The sequence below is a fragment of the Anthonomus grandis genome, chromosome 12 (genome assembly GCF_022605725.1).
Source record: "Anthonomus grandis grandis chromosome 12, icAntGran1.3, whole genome shotgun sequence".
NCBI lineage: Eukaryota > Metazoa > Arthropoda > Insecta > Coleoptera > Curculionidae > Anthonomus > Anthonomus grandis.
The window spans coordinates 26,384,213-26,402,069 of NC_065557.1; the positions used below are offsets into that span (position 1 = coordinate 26,384,213).

Here is a 17,857-nt window from a genome sequence, read left to right on the forward strand (position 1 = left end):
TTATACAGGATGTTCCTTGAAGACTGCTAATATTTAAGAGAGTGATTCCTGGACCCATTTTAAGAAAAAAAGTTCCCATGAACATATGTCCTAAACGACTTAACTTTTGAGATACAGGGTGTTAGAGTTTTCAAAAAAATTAGTTTTTTAATAATAACTTAAAACAATATTGTAAACATTTTTATGAAAATCGTACATGTATTCTATGCATCAAGACGCATTTTTTTAATGTGCAAAAAATATTTTCTCTGCCTGACCTGTAGTACCCTACAGGTCTTCTATTGAATATTTTTAGTCAAGAAAATACTACGCCACTACTTTTTCTTAAAAAAGTTTTGACCTCTTGTTTTTTTTTCGTCCGACACGTGGTTTTAATAAACTTAATATTTACTATAGCTAACATCATAAAGTCATATTTAAAAATCTCTTGGTTTTATTATAAAAACTACATCATACTTTACTAATATATCAAGTAGAATCATCTTGTTTAATTCCCTTATAAAAACGCGATTACTTCATGCGGCTCCACTCTGGTATCAAAACCGTTGTTCACATGGTCAGAAATCTGTTCAACGTAAATTTCTCAGAATATATCCCCGAATAAGCTGAACCCAAAGGATGTGATCAGCACTTGCTACTCATCATGAATAAATATGCTTTCCCTTCTTCAGGAAACCATTTATGTTGGTTTGCTTTCTTTTCAAACTATGTAATGGTCGTATTAACTGCCCGGAATTACCAGCAGCTCTATACCTTGTTGTGCGTTACATTAGTACTAGAAGACAAAACCTTTTTTACTTACGAACATATAGTACAAATTTAGCAAGGAAAGAGCCTTTATACAGGGCATCTTCGTCGAATTTTGTCTTTTGAATTTGGATGTCAATTTCTTTCACATGTCCTCGTCATTTAATAAAAATATTGTCAAATAATATTGTTAGGATTTAGTTAATGTATCTCTTGTACTTTTTTCGTACATATTTTATGATTACCTATTAGTTATGTTTTTTTATATAATTATATAAATAAATAAATAAGTCTTTATTTCCAACGGTCACCCACTTACAGGAAGTGCAGAAAAAAAATACAAATCAAAACAATAATAACAGAATAAAAATTAAATGCAAAAAAACAAAGTAGTAAAGTAAAACAGTTAAAACTAATTTAAAGAATAAACAAAAAGAAAAGAAAAATAAAAAAAAGAACTCAACATACCTTTATGCCACACTTCTAAATAACAAACAGCATTAGACAGGTACTTACAGGTTGTAATACTAGGTTATTGATTGAGTAGCCTCAGCACAGAAGATAGCGTAACAACAAATAGATCTATGTTGTAGTTACAAAGTGTATTAAACAAATTACATATGTAAAAAATCGGAGCTCTCTTGAAAATATTATTTAATGCTCTGTTGCAATAAAAAGTGCGAGAATTTCTGGAGTTTATCCTTGGGACAATGTACCAAATCTGATTTAGGAGTGAAATGCAGTCTATTTTGTTGTTTACTAGCTTATATAAGAAAGTTATAGCCGTTGTCACACGACGATCGAGTAAGGTTTTCATATTGAACCGTCCAAGCATGACATTTTGGCAAGTGCCTCTGGCTGGATAAACGCCATCTTCCCTATAGTGCAAATACTTTATAAACCTGCGTTGTATATATTCAACGTTTTTGATTTCAGTTTCATATATTGGATGCCATATAAGTGACGCATACTCGAGTCTTGAGCGTACAAAAGATTGATATAATAATAGTACCACGCTGGTATCGTTAAAATTACGACAATTTCTAATAATAAACCCCAAAGACCTGGATGATGATAGTACAATATTCTGAATGTGGCTTTTAAAGTCAAAATTTTCATCAAACGTTACACCCAAATCCTTGATTTCATGGCATCTTGTTAAAGGAAGATTCTGTATATGGTAATCATATTGTATAGAAGTTTTATTTCTACAATAGGAAACAAGAAAACATTTTGATACATTAAGAAAAAGTCTGTTATTCTGACACCAGCTATTAATACTATTTAATACTTCTTGAAGATGCTGGCAGTCGGCTAAACAGTTAATTTTAGTGTAAATTTTCAGATCGTCGGCAAAAAGCAATTTATAACAAGAGATAATTGATGCGAGATCGTTAATAAACAATATAAACAACAAAGGACCCAAATTTGCTCCCTGGGGAACTCCAGATTTCACTATATATTGAGAAGAACGAAAGCCGTCGATCTCGACAAACTGCCTACGCCCATTGAGATACGAGGAAAGAAAACTTAACAGACTTGTGGAACAGCCCAGATAATCCAGTTTTTTTAAATAAATTATTATTAGTTTTCATTATAGTTATTATTTATTTATTTCATTGTTATTACTTTCATATTTTGTCCTAGTGATTAGATTCCTGTTAGACAAGAAATATATTTGAATTTGAAAATTTGGTCACGATTGATGGTTATATTTCGATATATCAAATAATTGAATACCACTTCCGGTGTGGCCGAAAGCGAAATTAAGAATCAACAGACTCAGAATCTTTACCATATTTGATGGAATTATTTCCAAAAAAAATGGAGTATAATAAGTTTTTAACTGTGTTGAAGCAGGAAGTATTTTTTCTTAACTTTCATATTTTTCTAATTGATGCAGTAATTCCTATGAATCCTTCCTGTATCGATTCAAAATAACTAGTTTGATTTCGATATCGTTTTTGATTATGATATTCGTTTCCGTCCATTGGGTTTATTTCAATAGGTTTTATTAGGCCACAATCTTCATCGGGAGGGACTGTTAGTTTTGAGCGTTGAAAAAGTCTCTTTTTTTTTAAGAAATCCTGCGCTTAGCCTTTATATTTTGAAATTTTCTTCCTAAAATTTTAAACCACTCTGATTAATATTATAATAATCATGAATAATATGAATTAGAAGAAATTGCAGCAGCATTACAGCCGGTTGGATAACATCCTTTAAGGGAATAATTTATGCATTTTCCACCAACAAACTTACAAACTATAGAATTGTAGTGCTTCACCAAATTATTATATATTATACTTGTTGCGACTCTTTTAAAGCGAATCTCGATATCCTGAAATAAGCCGCATTCCTTCATTTTAGGAATACAATTTTTTCCCATGTCCTTTATCGTATATGTGAAGTATCCCAATGCTGTGCACATCTCTTGTTCTTCAAATACATAAGATGCCACATTTCTTATGTTTTATCACTCTCATGCACTTTTCCTCTAAGCAACCGTCAGCTTCATTTTTTTTAGGTATGCCTATTCTATTTATCGGTATACGCATTCTGTGTGCATTAACAGCCAATAACTTCCTCAACATTGGTGAAACTGGTTAATTTTTAGAATTGCTTCGTTTTCTTCCTAAATTCAAAAAAATAGGATGACTTTAAGAAAATACCACTGAAAATATAATTGGAAGTGGTATGTTTTCTAACAAATTACAACTATAATTTTCGTAATGCAAGCTATGTATTCCATTTTCATCTAGATTTCCCTTTCTTTTGACAATTTTGGCTTCTTCATTCGCTGCAACCTCCATTGACTTCCACGGACTTTCACAAATCATCATGGGTATAGTAAGTACCATATCCGCAATCGAGCATCCAAGAGATATTTATTTTATAGTGTTGAACGTCAAATATTCTTCTTCCTACTATGGTATTTTCTATCTGACTTTAATTGCTAAAATGATTTTTTATTAAGAAACATACCCATACCAAAGTTTTTAAGATTATATTATTCATTGAGAATTTCGTTACCAAATTTGACATGTTCCACAATTATATCAGGTAAGATACTTCTAATAGTATCATGCTCATCACTATAAAATAACAGATTTATTAAATGAATCAATCAATGCTTTATTATCATAAAATTTTGTCGACAAAGCTATTATTTAAATAAATCATACAAACAAAATATATACAAAGAAAAAACAAAAAATACAAAAACATAAAAATAAAAAATACAACAAAACATACAAAAAACTTAACAATTTTATAAATTGTTTGAGGTCATATTTCCTTAAAATCTATAAAATATATATACATTCACTTGTATACAAAGTCGGCAAAAAAGCAGGCACCTGTTTACAAAAACATTATTAGCAAACTACTAATTTGTTTACATAATATTCGAATATTATTTATGTACATTATCATAACAACATAAACAAATTAACCAGTGTTTAGGAAGCGCGTGCTTAAAATTACCCCATAACGGAAGGGCATATCGGAGGTGCATAATGAACTTTTATAGCCGTTGCCAAACTTAGCTCCCTAGATACTGATCTTAGAGCAAAACATGCAGAACTTAATTTTTTGGATAAGGAATCGATGTGGATATCCCATTTAAAGAGTTGTCTACCATCAGTCCCAAGAACTTTACGGAATTAACGACCTCCATTCTGTTGTTATTAATTACAAAAGGTTGCAACGCACCGCCAAATGATAATACTTTAGTTTTTGAGACGTTAAGGCACAAGAGATTTGAATCGCACCACGATTTAATGGTGACTAGGTCACGAGATATGGTTCTACGAAGAGCCACCATATTTAAGTTGCTCAAAGAAAAACTAGTATCGTCCGCAAAGAGACAAATTTTACCATTTATGTCCAGATTAGCAATATCATTTATAAATAGTGAGAACTGAGCCCTGAGGTACCCCACATTCTATTGGCTTGCACGAAGACGTCATCGAATCAACCCTAACAAACTGATTCCTGTTGTTCAGGTATGACATGAACCACTCGAGAGGTGTTCCTCTAATTCCATAGTGCTGAAATTTATTAATTAGGATATTATGGTTTACACAGTCAAAAGCTTTAGAGAAATCACAGAAAATTGTTGCTGTAGAGAGATGGCTGTTTAGGCTGGAGTATATATTATTAAAGAGGGACAACATAGCGTCATTGGTGCACTTGTTACTCAAGAATCCGAACTGATGTGGGGTTATAATTTTATATTTAAGCAAAAAGGATAAAAGTCGTTTCTTTACCAGTCTTTCAATAATCTTCGATAATGTTGGGAGAAGTGCAATTGGGCGGTAGTTAGAACATTGATCCTTCTCGCTCCCTTTACGTAAAGGAATAATAATTGCCGTCTTAAGGCAGCTTGGAAAGATTCCAATTTGAAGAGACATATTAATCAAGTTGGTAAGATGGTTTAAAGTGATATCCAGGAGATTTGAAAACATTTTGAGTGTTAGACCATCAGCCCCAGATGAAGATTTGTTTTTAATGTCTTTTATTGTGCTGCGTAGTTCTTCTAATATATGCGTGTAAGAAAGAAATTATGTAAATTCTCATTAGCGAGATATGAGAGAGGATCGTGGGAAGGAGTTACGGTATTCATGAGATTTTTGGCTACATTTATAAAGTGGTTGTTTAAGTTATCCGATGAAGTGGGGTTTGTGATAGATGGAGAAGCCTTATCCCTTAATTCATTAACAATAGACCAAGTCTCATTACCAACATTTCCAGAATTAGAAATCCTTTTATTGTAATAGAGGTCCTTGGCTGCCTTTATTTTTTTATGGTAAATTTTTTGTACAACCTTACGTAATTCTGGAAGAACACACTGTCTGAGAATTTTTTTAAGTGTGATAAGGAGCGTATATTTTTAGAAGACAAGCGTAAGCCTTTAGTAGCCCATGGTTTTTTTTGTTTAATTTTGATGGGTCTAAGAGAAAATGAGTTGGATGCCAAATCAGACAGTGACTTTATAAATCGAGAAAATCAGTGTTAACATCATCAGATAGGAAGTCCCAGACCGTTCTTAGACATAGATTTTTGAAATTTAGGAATTTTTTTTTCCCAAAGATACGGCACATTTTGCGCGGGACTCTTTTATTTTTGTGATTGAGAGAAAATTTAGTTAACACTGCTTCATGATCGGAGAAACCTGAGTTAAAGACAGTTGAATCAATGAGTTCCGGTTCAAAGGTTAAAAATATAAACATTAAAAAAAATCTCTCTGTGTATTTATGTTATCACTTTAAAACTCGATTTCGCTTTTTAAAAAAAGGTTACAATACAAATAGGGGAAGTCTTTATCTCCAAGAAAAATGCATGTAGGTCACCTAGGTAAATGTATTATCAGCCATCATCAGATACTAAAATAAAATACAGATAATTCAAGACAATTTTAAAAAAGAGCTTATTCGCTATAACAATATAGATTTAGAACTTACCAGAACATTACAAAAAACATATACGTTCACCAAATTAAACAAAAATTACCCATTATCGGGAAAAAAAAAACAAGAATAAATAAAAGAATTAAAATTAAAAACATAGTACAATAAGGACATCTACGATTTAAAATATAAAATTTATACTTAGGACGATACAGATTTCTACATATTAAAAGAAGGTACTATAAAGAACTATTGTATATTAGCGTTGCGTTAAAGAAAAGATTTTAAATTTTCACTTATACAAATGTTATAAGATGAAAGAGTTAAAAACAATAAAGGTAAAAGTAAAAGTTATTTTCTAGGGCTAATTGAATCAAAAAAGCGTAAACTGTCAAACTTAGTTTGCTCATTAATGCATGTGCAGTCTGGGGAGTTTATGGCCCTATTTATTTCAAATGCTTCCAACAAGTCCAATTGTAACCCTTTATCACAAACATACAGAACCTCAGTGTTAGGTCCCGGATCAAAATTATGCCCAGAATATAATATGCGGTTCGCAAAAGGAGAATTAGTATTGTTAATAAAAGTATTTTTATTTCGCGTGATAAGTCTTAAATGTTCGTTGACTCTGACTTCAATTTTCCTTTCGCTTTGACCGACATAACAGATATCACATAATGGGTGGGAACAAGTTAACTTGTAAACTCCAGATCAGTGTGTTATCGGTATTTTATCTTTAGTGTTTACTAAATGTTTTGCCAAGTTGTTTTTGCTTTTAAAACCAATATTAGGTTTAGTGACAAATTCATTGGACTTAAAACACTGTGCGACACTAGAAGAGACGTTGCCAAAGTAAGTAATAGATCGATAAGATCCGAGGGTATTGGGTTTACTGAGTAATGGTTTATTAAGTTTTTTGAAAAAATGTTTGTTGTATAGCTTCTTAATAACATTTATAGTATAATATGAACGATTGTTCAACATTCCACTTAACGATATTAATTTCAAAAAAGAATATAATATAATTTTACAAATCGCTTGAAACAATAATACATTTTATCAAAATGTAAACGCCATTGAAGTATGTACAAGAGGGTTTAAGTTGCAGGATACTATTTAGATTAGCGATACTAGAGGAGGGCTCTCTTCCTATACATTTAATGGTGATAGGTAGTGGATCAGACAGTGAAATCAACCATAAGTTTTAGTCTATATTTTGGACGTTATAACCTTTGGCTAGGAGACGTTATAACCTCTGGCTAGGAGAACGGTAACTTGGCAGGTTTGTGGTAGTAGTTGGGCGTTCTGCTTCAGAGTTGTGCTTCACAAATTGCATCTCTATCGATTGGATGAGGTAGTTTGTCCAGGCAGATTTTCTGGCTTTGTCCTAAGCTTTTACAGTGTTCCAAATTTTGCAAAGATACGTAAAGTATCGAATCATCATCTCGCGCAATATATTTCTGTGTTGTTGAAATCCAGTTCTATTATCCGATATAGGTATAGGGTAAACATGCTATAAGGTATAAGTTTCTGGTTCTACAAGAGGAATTTTAAGAATGAAAACTATTTTCGAGTCAGATTGATATGCCTCTAATTCAATTATGGTGAGATATCGAGCAATATTAGATGAATAGACTGGTAAGGGTAGATTGTTTTTATTTATTGCTTGAGAGATTTGTTTAAGAGAGCTGATCAAATCAATTGGTGTGATAATGGAACTATGTAGAATTTTTAGTCGTGCAAAGGTGATGGCATTTAGAATATCATTTAAAGAGTCTTCAATAAAGGCATATCTTTCCATAAGAGATTCACAAGTGTCAAGAACTCGCAGCATAATAACCCGTAGTATCAGTAAGATTCGCGATAGAATCTTTGATGGTTTTAGAATTTTTGTTGTTTATAGGGGGTAAGAAATGTTTGGGATAAGGACATTGCGAACAGGCCGCAGAATTTGAAAAGAAGAAAATTTATTCATAGTTTGGTTTTAATCTGTCGAAATTAATTTTTGAAATTTGGTTTGTGTCGATGTTTAATAGTTTTGCGGAGTTTTGGAAAATTTAAATTATTTCGAAAGGGCCATTAAAGAGGTTTTCAGCTTTAGAATTTGAGATTCTTTCACGTAAACTTTGTTACCGATTTTGAAATCATAGTTTTGTTTTGATACATATTCATCGTGTCTTGCCTTTGCTTTTTCCTTTTGTGTTTCAGTTCTTTGGCGTGCTTGTTTATAGTAAAAGTCCATTCGGTTATTAAGATCTTTAACATATTTAGATATTAGTTCTTTTTGATTGTATAAATTTTCAGGAGACCGACTTGAAGTATGTCCGAAAATGAGTTCATATGGAGTAAATCCATGCGTTTTATTGCGAGTATTATTGTAACAGATTACCGCATAGGGTAGTACTTGAAAAGGATGTTCATCGGGGTTATCGGCGTAGTTAGCACGAATCATTTCGGAAAGGGTTGCATGAATCGTTAGATCCGTTTGATTGGGGATGACTAACACTAGAGAATGTTAATTTGATGTCAAATAAGCGACAAAGATCTTTTAACAACGTGTTGTTAAATTCAGGTCCGTAATCGCAATGTATTCTCAAAGGTTTACCATAGTGTTGAAAGAATACTAACAGCGTAATGACTATGGTCTTAGCCGTTTTATTTTCAACAGGGTAGGCTTGTGTAAACTTGGTTAGTTCATCTCGAATTGTTAATGCGTGGTTTCTTGTTGGGTATTCGAAAACGTCGATGTTAATTCTTTCAAAAGGGGTCTTCGGGGTTTCTGTTATAACTAATGGTCCACTTAAGTTTTTCCGGCAAATTTTGGTTTTTTGGCATGTTTCACAATTTTTCAGAAATTGCTCGACATCTTTAGAAAGATGGGACCAAGTGTATTTTTCTTTGATTCGTCTTATGGTTTCGTTGATTCCTCGGTGGAGATTCGCTTTTCCGCGGTGATAATGATCTAGAATTTCTGGTATTTCATCTTTGTCTGGGGTTCGAACTAAATCTTGGCAAATTCTTATTTTAATTTCTTTGTCGGCAAATATAAAGCTAAATAATTCTAAAATGGGTAGTTCTAAATCGTTTTCTATACAGTAAGTTTCAGAGTCATCAAATTCGTGTATATCCCTGTATAATGTATAAAATAGATGTGGAACTACTGTTTCCAGGTTATAAGGTAGTAGAACTATGAAGTATTTCCTATTCTTAACTGATTTGCTATGGACGATGTTAATACTAGAAGATCTGAAATCAAAGTGTTCTTCAAGTATATCTTCCATTATTTCATGATGTAAGTTTTGTAATTTACTTTGCCAAAAGAAGGAAATTATATTTTTATGGGATTTATCTAAGAGTTGGTTATTTGATATTTATATTTTGGAATAATCTAATAAAGATGTCGTCTTGTAAAGTTTTGTAAATTTATTATATTCTTGTACCATATACTCTTCGGTTTCTTCGAAATCATCTGTAACAGGGAGACAAGGGTTTTTTTCTTCTTCTGTCTTTTCTTCTTTAGGTGTATTTTCATTAGATGCAAAAACCTTTATTTTGGATTGCATCGAGGCACATTCTTCAAAATAATTAATTCTTATTCTGGAGAGTGCATCGGCATTCTTATTTATTTTTCCGGATTTGTGTTCGATACGGTATGTGTATTCCTCAAGTTTTAGACGCCATCTAGCTAATCTGCTATCTGGGTCTTTGATCGAAAATAGACAAGTTAGAGGTCGATGATCAGTTATTAAAGTGAATTTTCCTTCAAAGAGATAAGGGCGGAAGTGTTTGACAGCCCATACGATAGCGAGTAATTCTCTTTTGATGGTTGAGTACTTGGTTTCAGCGCTACAGAGAGTTCTCGAGGCAAATGCTATTGGAAGGTCTTTGCCAATGGGACCTTGGGAAAGGACAGCACCTATTGCAAATGCGCTCTCATCGGTAGTAAGTAAGAAAGGTTCTTCGAAATTAGGATATATTAAGATGGGGTCTGAAACTAATGCTTGTTTTAATTTGTTAAAGGAGATTTTACACTCTGAATCGAAGAAAAAGTTTGTATCTTTTTGATGTAACTTGGTGAGTGGTTTCGAGATCTTGGTAAAGTTGGGTATGAAGCGACGATAATAACCGGCGAGACCTAAGAAAGATTTTATCTCTTTTGGTGTTTTAGGTTCCGGGAAGTTTTGGATACAATCGACTTTAGAAGGGTTAGGTTTAACACCATCTTTAGTGACTAGGTGTCCTAAGTATGCGACTTCTTTGCGGAGGAATTCGCATTTGTCCGGTTGAATTTTTAGGTTTAATTTAAGACGTTCAAGATGTTCGTGAATGGTGGGAGAATAGATAATATTGTCGTCCATGTAGACTAGACAATTCATTTTGGATGCCAAAAAGGATGTTGTCCATGACACGTTGGAATGTGGACGGGGCATTTCTTAAGCCGAATGGCATACAAATGAATTCTATCTTTTATATCTTTTGGATCTATCTCAATCTGATGGAAACCAGAAGCAAGGTCGAGAGTGGAGAAATATTGGCATTTTCCCAATTGATCCAATAGGTCAGATATGTTCGGTAGAGGGTATTTATCATCTATGGTGAATTCGTTTAATTTCCTGTAATCGATGACGACACGCCTTTTTGTTTTCCTGACGCATCCAATTTCTTAGGTACAACCCAAACAGGTAAAGTAGAATGTCGTATGATGCCTTGGTCTAACATTTTTCCTACCTGTGTTTTCACTTCTTTTTTGTGGATTTGTGGGTACCTATAAGATTTGGTAAAGATCGGTCTGGTGTTATTGGTTTCGATTACATGTTTAACTTCAATGGTAAATGTTAAGGTGTCTCCTTCTAGATAGAAAATATCTTCAAATTCCAAGCAGATTTCTATTATAGCTTCTTCTTCTTTCGGGTTAAGATGTTCAGTTCCTAATCGATCTTTTATAATATGCCTTCTGTCTATTGGTTCGGGTATGACATTGTCTTGTGCATTGAAGCTCATGACTGGATTCGATAAATCTAAAGTTTCTACGATTAAATCGGAGAAATCTATTGTCTTAGGAATTGCATTTGCATTAATAATTGTTGTTAGAAATTCACCTTTTTCATTGACGTGTATTAGGGCATGAGGAAGCCTAACTTTTTCTTTTTCTTGTCCTAACAAGACAGCATCGGTATTGGAAAGATGACATTTTAATTTAAAATTTTTTTCGGTGCGTGCGTCAATTGAAATGGTATTTGAAGAGGGTTGAGCTTCGGATGGAAGGGTGTTGGAAGTTGCTTTATGCAAGGGTATTGTTTTAAAATTTGTAAAAAGTTGTTTTGTATTTAAATCAATTGTGCATTGATAATGTTCTAGAAAATCAAGATTAAAATTCCATCGAATTCTATGTCCAGGTTAAAAATCAAAACTTTGGGGGAATTGTGTTGCAATATGTTCTTTAAAAATCGATATTCCTGCTCCCGTGTCTATTAAAAGTTTAAAGTTATTGGAAGCATCTTTAATGTAATATAAATTTTTCGCGTTGACGGTAAGAAGTGGATTTAAAGAAAGTTTTGTTCGGGGAAGTTCAAGTGTGGGTTTAAGTCGTCTAGGTTCAATGTTTGAATAGTATTCTGGATATATAATAGGTATATATATAATAGGTTGTTGTCTTCCGGAGGGTGGTTTTGATCTGAAAGTGCCCAAAAATTGTGGTAGTCGCTTTCAGGTATTACGGTGTCTTGACTAATTTCCTCGTTTTGGTTATTATAAGAATAATAATTCTGATCCTCTTCTAAGTGAGATTATTTATTATTATCATATTCGTTGGAGTCTGGTATATCAGAATTATTAGAATTCATATGATGGGTACGACGTTGATGGTTGTTTACATAGTTTGGATTTTTCTGAATAACGGAAGGGGTATTGAGTTGAGCTAGGTTGGGGTCGATTGTAATAAGTTTGCGTTGGTGGAACGCGTTCAGTTTGTGGCTGTCAGCTTTGGGAGTTGCCTAAATCGTTGTAGGTCTTGAATAAGAGACGATAAATCTCTAGAATCTCCAAAATGATTAAGAAAAAGATTAAGAAGTTGCTTTATTTCTGCATATGGTTGGGGATTTCTTGAATGTATTAGTTTGGCAGCTTTCCCTTTAAGTTTATTTTTTATAAATAGAGTGAGTAAAGTTTTTTGATCATTTATAGCCATATTATTTGCACAATCGCACGAACTAATAAAGGTGTTTAAGGAGATTTGATCACCTTCATACTCTACAGGGGTAATTGAAAATATCTCCGAAAGTTTATAGAGTTCAATTTCTGTTTCTATCTATTTTAGCGGTTGTTGCCATATGAGTTTCTTTCGGTGGCATTTTGGTAAATAGATTTTATTATATTAAAATATTTAAACGTAAAGATATATAAAATATTTAAATAAAAATGGGTAACCTATATCAGATTATCGAACAAATGGTATCATCAAATCGCTTATATATAAAAGAAGACGGGATGATTCGATTACTTACATTAAAGCCAGATGCATGGAGTTGTCTTGTTCTCTATTGGTCAGAACAAACAGAGGTTTTCCAACGATGTTCCACTGCCTGTGCCAATGAGTGAGGACGCCTTGTTTGCTCTCTGGGAATTGGGATTGGAATCCGCCGTTAACAGTTAAAATTCTCTTGTTCTGTTGACGTTTTACGGATTCTACCGACTGCGCCAATTGTTATCACTTTAAAACTTGATTTCGCTTTTTAAAAAAAGGTTTATTTAATAATATAATTATTATTTAATTAAAATTCAAAACAAAATTCAAATGGACATAGATTAAATATACAACTTAAAATTAATCTTACAGAACTAACTTAAAATTATCATATGTGCTGTATTTATACAAAATAGTACAGCGGTGTCAGCGGTTCCCATGGTAAAGGAATCAGGCCACCGGTTTGCTAATCGACGGAAATGGTATTGTTACCAATTCCTAGAACTGCTGACTCTGGTTCGTTGCGAAATAACACACGTGTGTGGTTTTGTATTTCAACATATAACATTTATATAAAGGTATGAATGAATAATATCTATAATATTACAACATTATAAAAAGTTGTTATGTTTATAAATATAGCCATCAAAAACTATGACTGAATACCAATATTAACTCCTATCCTGTGTTAAAAATACATTTTCAACAGATTTTTCAGCAAGTAGCTCTTTGTAAAATATCCTGCGTACTTTTATATGATATTAATAAGAATAGAATATTTTTATTTAAAAAAATAATAAAAAGAGAAAAGAATTTTAAAAAACATCCAAAAATTTTTAAAAAACATTCATATAAAGTATTTTTTAATGACACTGTAAATTTTAATAATGAGATAACATAAGAAACAAAAGATATTTAAAATGATATCATACGACACTACCCCTTTTTCTAATATAATTTTTCAAATATTCAGGGGTTGGATTTCTGATTTAATTAAAGCCACACAAGTCAAATTCGGTGTGCACAAAAAATCTTCCTCAAAATAAAAAATTACCTCTTTTATTACGAGCTTTTTTCAGATATTTCTGGGGTCTGTAGTATTTATTTATTGTAACCCTGATGTATGATTAGGTAAATATTAAACAGTATCTATAATAAAGCTATAATTCTATTGAAATGTAAAAATTATTTAATATGTATTTATCTTGATTGCAATTGAGCACGTCTTAACAATATAGATTTTTCTCACGTCTTCTGATCTTTCGTCTGTTTCAGGCATACTTTATGTACTAAATTTATTATACCGTACTAAAATTATTATACCACTAATAACAATTTTCAAATACATATCTGCCCATAACAATATTTAAATAATTAACGACAACAAAAATATACCAAAAAACGACAAAAAAAAATTATAAGAGATAAATCAATAGTCACATAAGACCCGTCGCGTCGCACCAGCAAGAGGCAAGAGTGTGGAATTGCAAAAAGACAATAAAAATCAAACCAAAATTAATATGATCGCCTGACGATCAAGTGTGCCTTTCGTCGATCAACAGAATTCTACTCATATCAGACAATAGTAACGCATCGCGAATAAATCGCTCGGTCCGACACTTACTTTATGGAGAAGGATCGCTGCTTATAAAGCGGGATGGGTATAAATTCCCTGAATTCTTAAGCGAAAATCTCATTTTTCATTTATTAAAAAAATCGTTAATTTTTTTGGAAAAGTGTTCAAATAAAATGTTTTTATAATTACCTTTAGAATACTGGAAAGTCCATATTTTTGTCGTCTAACAAATAAGAAGGATTTTTTTTCAAAATTTTAAATTTTTACAAAAAGCTGCTTTTTTAACTGGGGTTCCATATTCTACAAAGAGTAGTCAAAAACAGTTGCCCTCTGTGATGGAAAGGCGAAAGGCTCTGTGAAGTTACCAGATTCATTATTAAGAAAAAATATAAAAACTCCCTACCTAGGAAAAAAATTGTAAAAGGTAAAAATACTAAATATATGAATATTAGACTAGTTTGAAAAATGAAACCAAAGATTGTTTCGCTGGAAAAAAATTCAGATTGATTGCATGTGGCGAACTTAACGAATTTTACATATTGTGGTCACTGGAAGAGTGGTGGTTTATTTTAATCATAATAAAACGTTAGTAACTATAAACGATGCTTGGTACGACAGTTATAATTAAGAAAATGGTTAAAGTACAGTAAATATTCTTAACGTCAGTATGACAATATACAAAAATGAGCAAGATAACAAAGAAAGAAAGCAAGAAAATTTCAAAAAAATTGTTAAATCTTCTTTTGTTTTCCTCTCACCGATTTTTTGTTGGTGCCTCCTGAACGTAGATCTTATCCATGGGCAAGTTGACACTCCCAAGTTTTTGAATAGAGGAGAAAAGTGAAAAGTAAAAAAAAAACTTTAAAAAAATAGCGTTTTGGATAACTTGGCGCTGTCTAACTTTGTTTCCCTAGGTTTTACAGCTTTGTTACACCGGACCAAAATTGTCGTGAATTTAATTCACGACATTTTTTATTATTCATTCACGATTTCTTAATTTTTTGTCCTATCAAATTTTCTGAGAGCCACTGTTTGGCCAGAAACTTAAATCAAAAAACTTTTTGGCGTTTCTCAAAAACCGAAGGGAGAGGAATATATCCGTGAAATTAAGCTTTTCTAATGGACTGGAATGCTATTAAAATTTAGGCCCTTTTTTGATGCCCATTGACTGCACTATAACGACGCAAATGAATCGTGATAGAAAATTTTGGAAAAACTGTTTTTTTTTCTTCGAGAGTACTCTCATCCTTTGTACGTATAACGCCAAAGAAAAACCTACAAAAAAAAATCGAAATAGTACCAAAGTTGTTAGCCTTAAGTTTTTAACGAAAGTTACAAAAATCGGGGAAGAAAAGAACGTCTTGCCAAGAAGCCGTAGCAGCATTCACTACGATCTGTAACATATAGCAGACATTTCAAAAAAATTCTTCGAAAAATCGCCAATTCGACAAAAAACTTAAACAAAAAATTAAATTACAGAAAATTGGCTCTAAATTAATTTCATTTCATAAGAAAAATATGAAGTTTAGAATTACTGATATAGGAAGATTTGAAATTTACAGACCACATTAACAAATGTATGTAGAAGGATCACGTTAATTTAAAAATTATATTTCAAAATCAAAAAGCTACAACATCGAAAGTGAAAACATTGTTATGAGAATGTTATACAGGGTGTTCATTTGAAAACTTCCCACCACGGATTTATCGAAAACCACTGTTTAAAAAAAACGCCGAAATACGTCAAAAGGTTTGTCAAGGGGGACAACTTTCTAACCTAAAATTACTTCACCCCCTTTCACCCATTGCCCCCCAGGGTCATCCCCTTAAACATTTTAAATGGCAAGGAGTATCGAGTACTAACTTGTTTAAAAGGTCTTTCGAAGTCTTTTATTTTGACATTTGATTTTTTTAAATAGGTCGATTCATTTTCGAGAAAATTAGAAAAATCTTTGTTTATGTTAATTTGTTCAGATAGAAAACAAAAACATGAAAATATCAATTTTTATTTTAATGTTCAAAATGTTGCCCGTTTTCGGCCAAACAATGATATAGGCGATGTTCAAATTCCTGACGGGCATTTTCAAAAACATGTTGTGGGATATCATGGCAGCTGTCGATGATGTGTTGACGAAGTTCATCCAAACAGTTCATTCAGGTTGGGGAGTAAACACAATAGATTTCAAATGACCCCATAGAAAAAAGTCTAACGGCGTTATATCAGATCTAGCAGGCCATTTTATAGGCCTCCTTCGCCCTATCCATTTATCTGGAAACTCGTCGTCTAGCCATTGCCGAACGGGAAGAACATAGTGAGGAGCGCCGTCTTGCTGAAAATATATTTCAGCCTCATCAAGTATTATAGGGTTTCCATCATCATCGATTTGGTTTTCAATGGATTCAGTGATAAGCGGATTGATGGTATTTTCCAAGATATCCAAATAAATGTCTCCATTTAAATTTCCGGTAATTATTAAAAATACGTTATTATTTCCTAAAATGCCTGCCCATACATTAATTTTTTGAGGGTACTGGGTATGCCCTTCAACAAATGCATGAGGATTTTCATTGCTCCAATATCTACAGTTATGCTTATTAACAAATCCATTTAGATAAAATATGCATTCATCGCTGAAGCAGATATTCTTTACATGAATAGTATTATCATTAATCGCTTCAATCATTTCTTCACAAAACTCAACTCGCCTATCGAAATCGTCTTCGGTTAACTCTTGCAATATTTTTATTTTGAATGGATGAAATTTATGAAGTTTGGTAACTGTGTGAACAGAGCCTAATGAAATACCAGTGGCAGCAACAATTTTGCGTAATGAAGTATTAGGATTGGAAGTTTTCAAATGAACTGATACGGGCACTATGCTTAAGCAGATCGATTTCAATAGCGTACATAGAGGACTTAAAATTCTTCTCTTAGTATCAGTATCAGACAAGAATGGAGTATAAGGAACTATGCTATACATTAAAAACTAGTAACTGGATTCAGTGCACATATCAGTTTTTGCTTTTAAAATTACGTCAAAAATTCGTTGGTATTTCTAGGATAAACAACGATTTAGAACCGATGTGAATAACTTGATTTCGTGGTAGACTCACCCTCCCTGAACTTCACTACTTCTTTATATGAAAGGTCATTTTCATATTGCTTTTTAACACTTACTTATCTAAAAGAAACTACCGGAATTTTTAATAAATTAAACTTCTAAAATATCATTTCGAAACTAACTTTTTAAAAAATTGATAAATATCCAAAAAGCGTAAAATAAAATAGTACCCTCACACTACCTTGTAAATGAATAAAAAAAATACAAGAAAATTACTGGCTTTCAGCTTTGTCCCGTTTGCTTGTAATGTACTTTATAGGCACCTATTTTTATAATTGTCCTTTTTAATTTTCTTTTTTAAGTTAATTAACTAATGATTAAACATAAGTTAATTAATATAAAAAGAAAGTTAATACTATAAATTTTGGCCAACAAATATATTTCGTAAGTAGGCCTTTGTTTGCAATGCAAATGAAGGAATTGCATCTTACCCAATTTGGTATGTAATATTTATTTTTGTGATCAATAAGGACCTTTATTATAATTATTATCGTTAGTAAAATGTCTTAATTTTTGTTTCTTAGGGGTGATTTAAAAGAAC

The 17,857-nt window shown here is 32.2% G+C and overlaps 1 protein-coding gene across 1 annotated transcript in view; it reads left to right on the forward strand.

Moving 5' to 3' along the window:
• LOC126743045 (protein fem-1 homolog CG6966) overlaps positions 1-2,361 on the forward strand; it is a 97,329-nt gene extending 94,968 nt beyond the window's left edge. Inside the window, exon 5 of the mRNA XM_050449975.1 lies at positions 2,093-2,361. Coding sequence (XP_050305932.1) covers positions 2,093-2,117 — 25 coding nt within the window. The 3' untranslated portion in view covers positions 2,118-2,361. The remainder of the gene's footprint in view (positions 1-2,092) is intronic.
• The last annotated feature ends 15,496 nt before the right edge of the window (positions 2,362-17,857 follow it).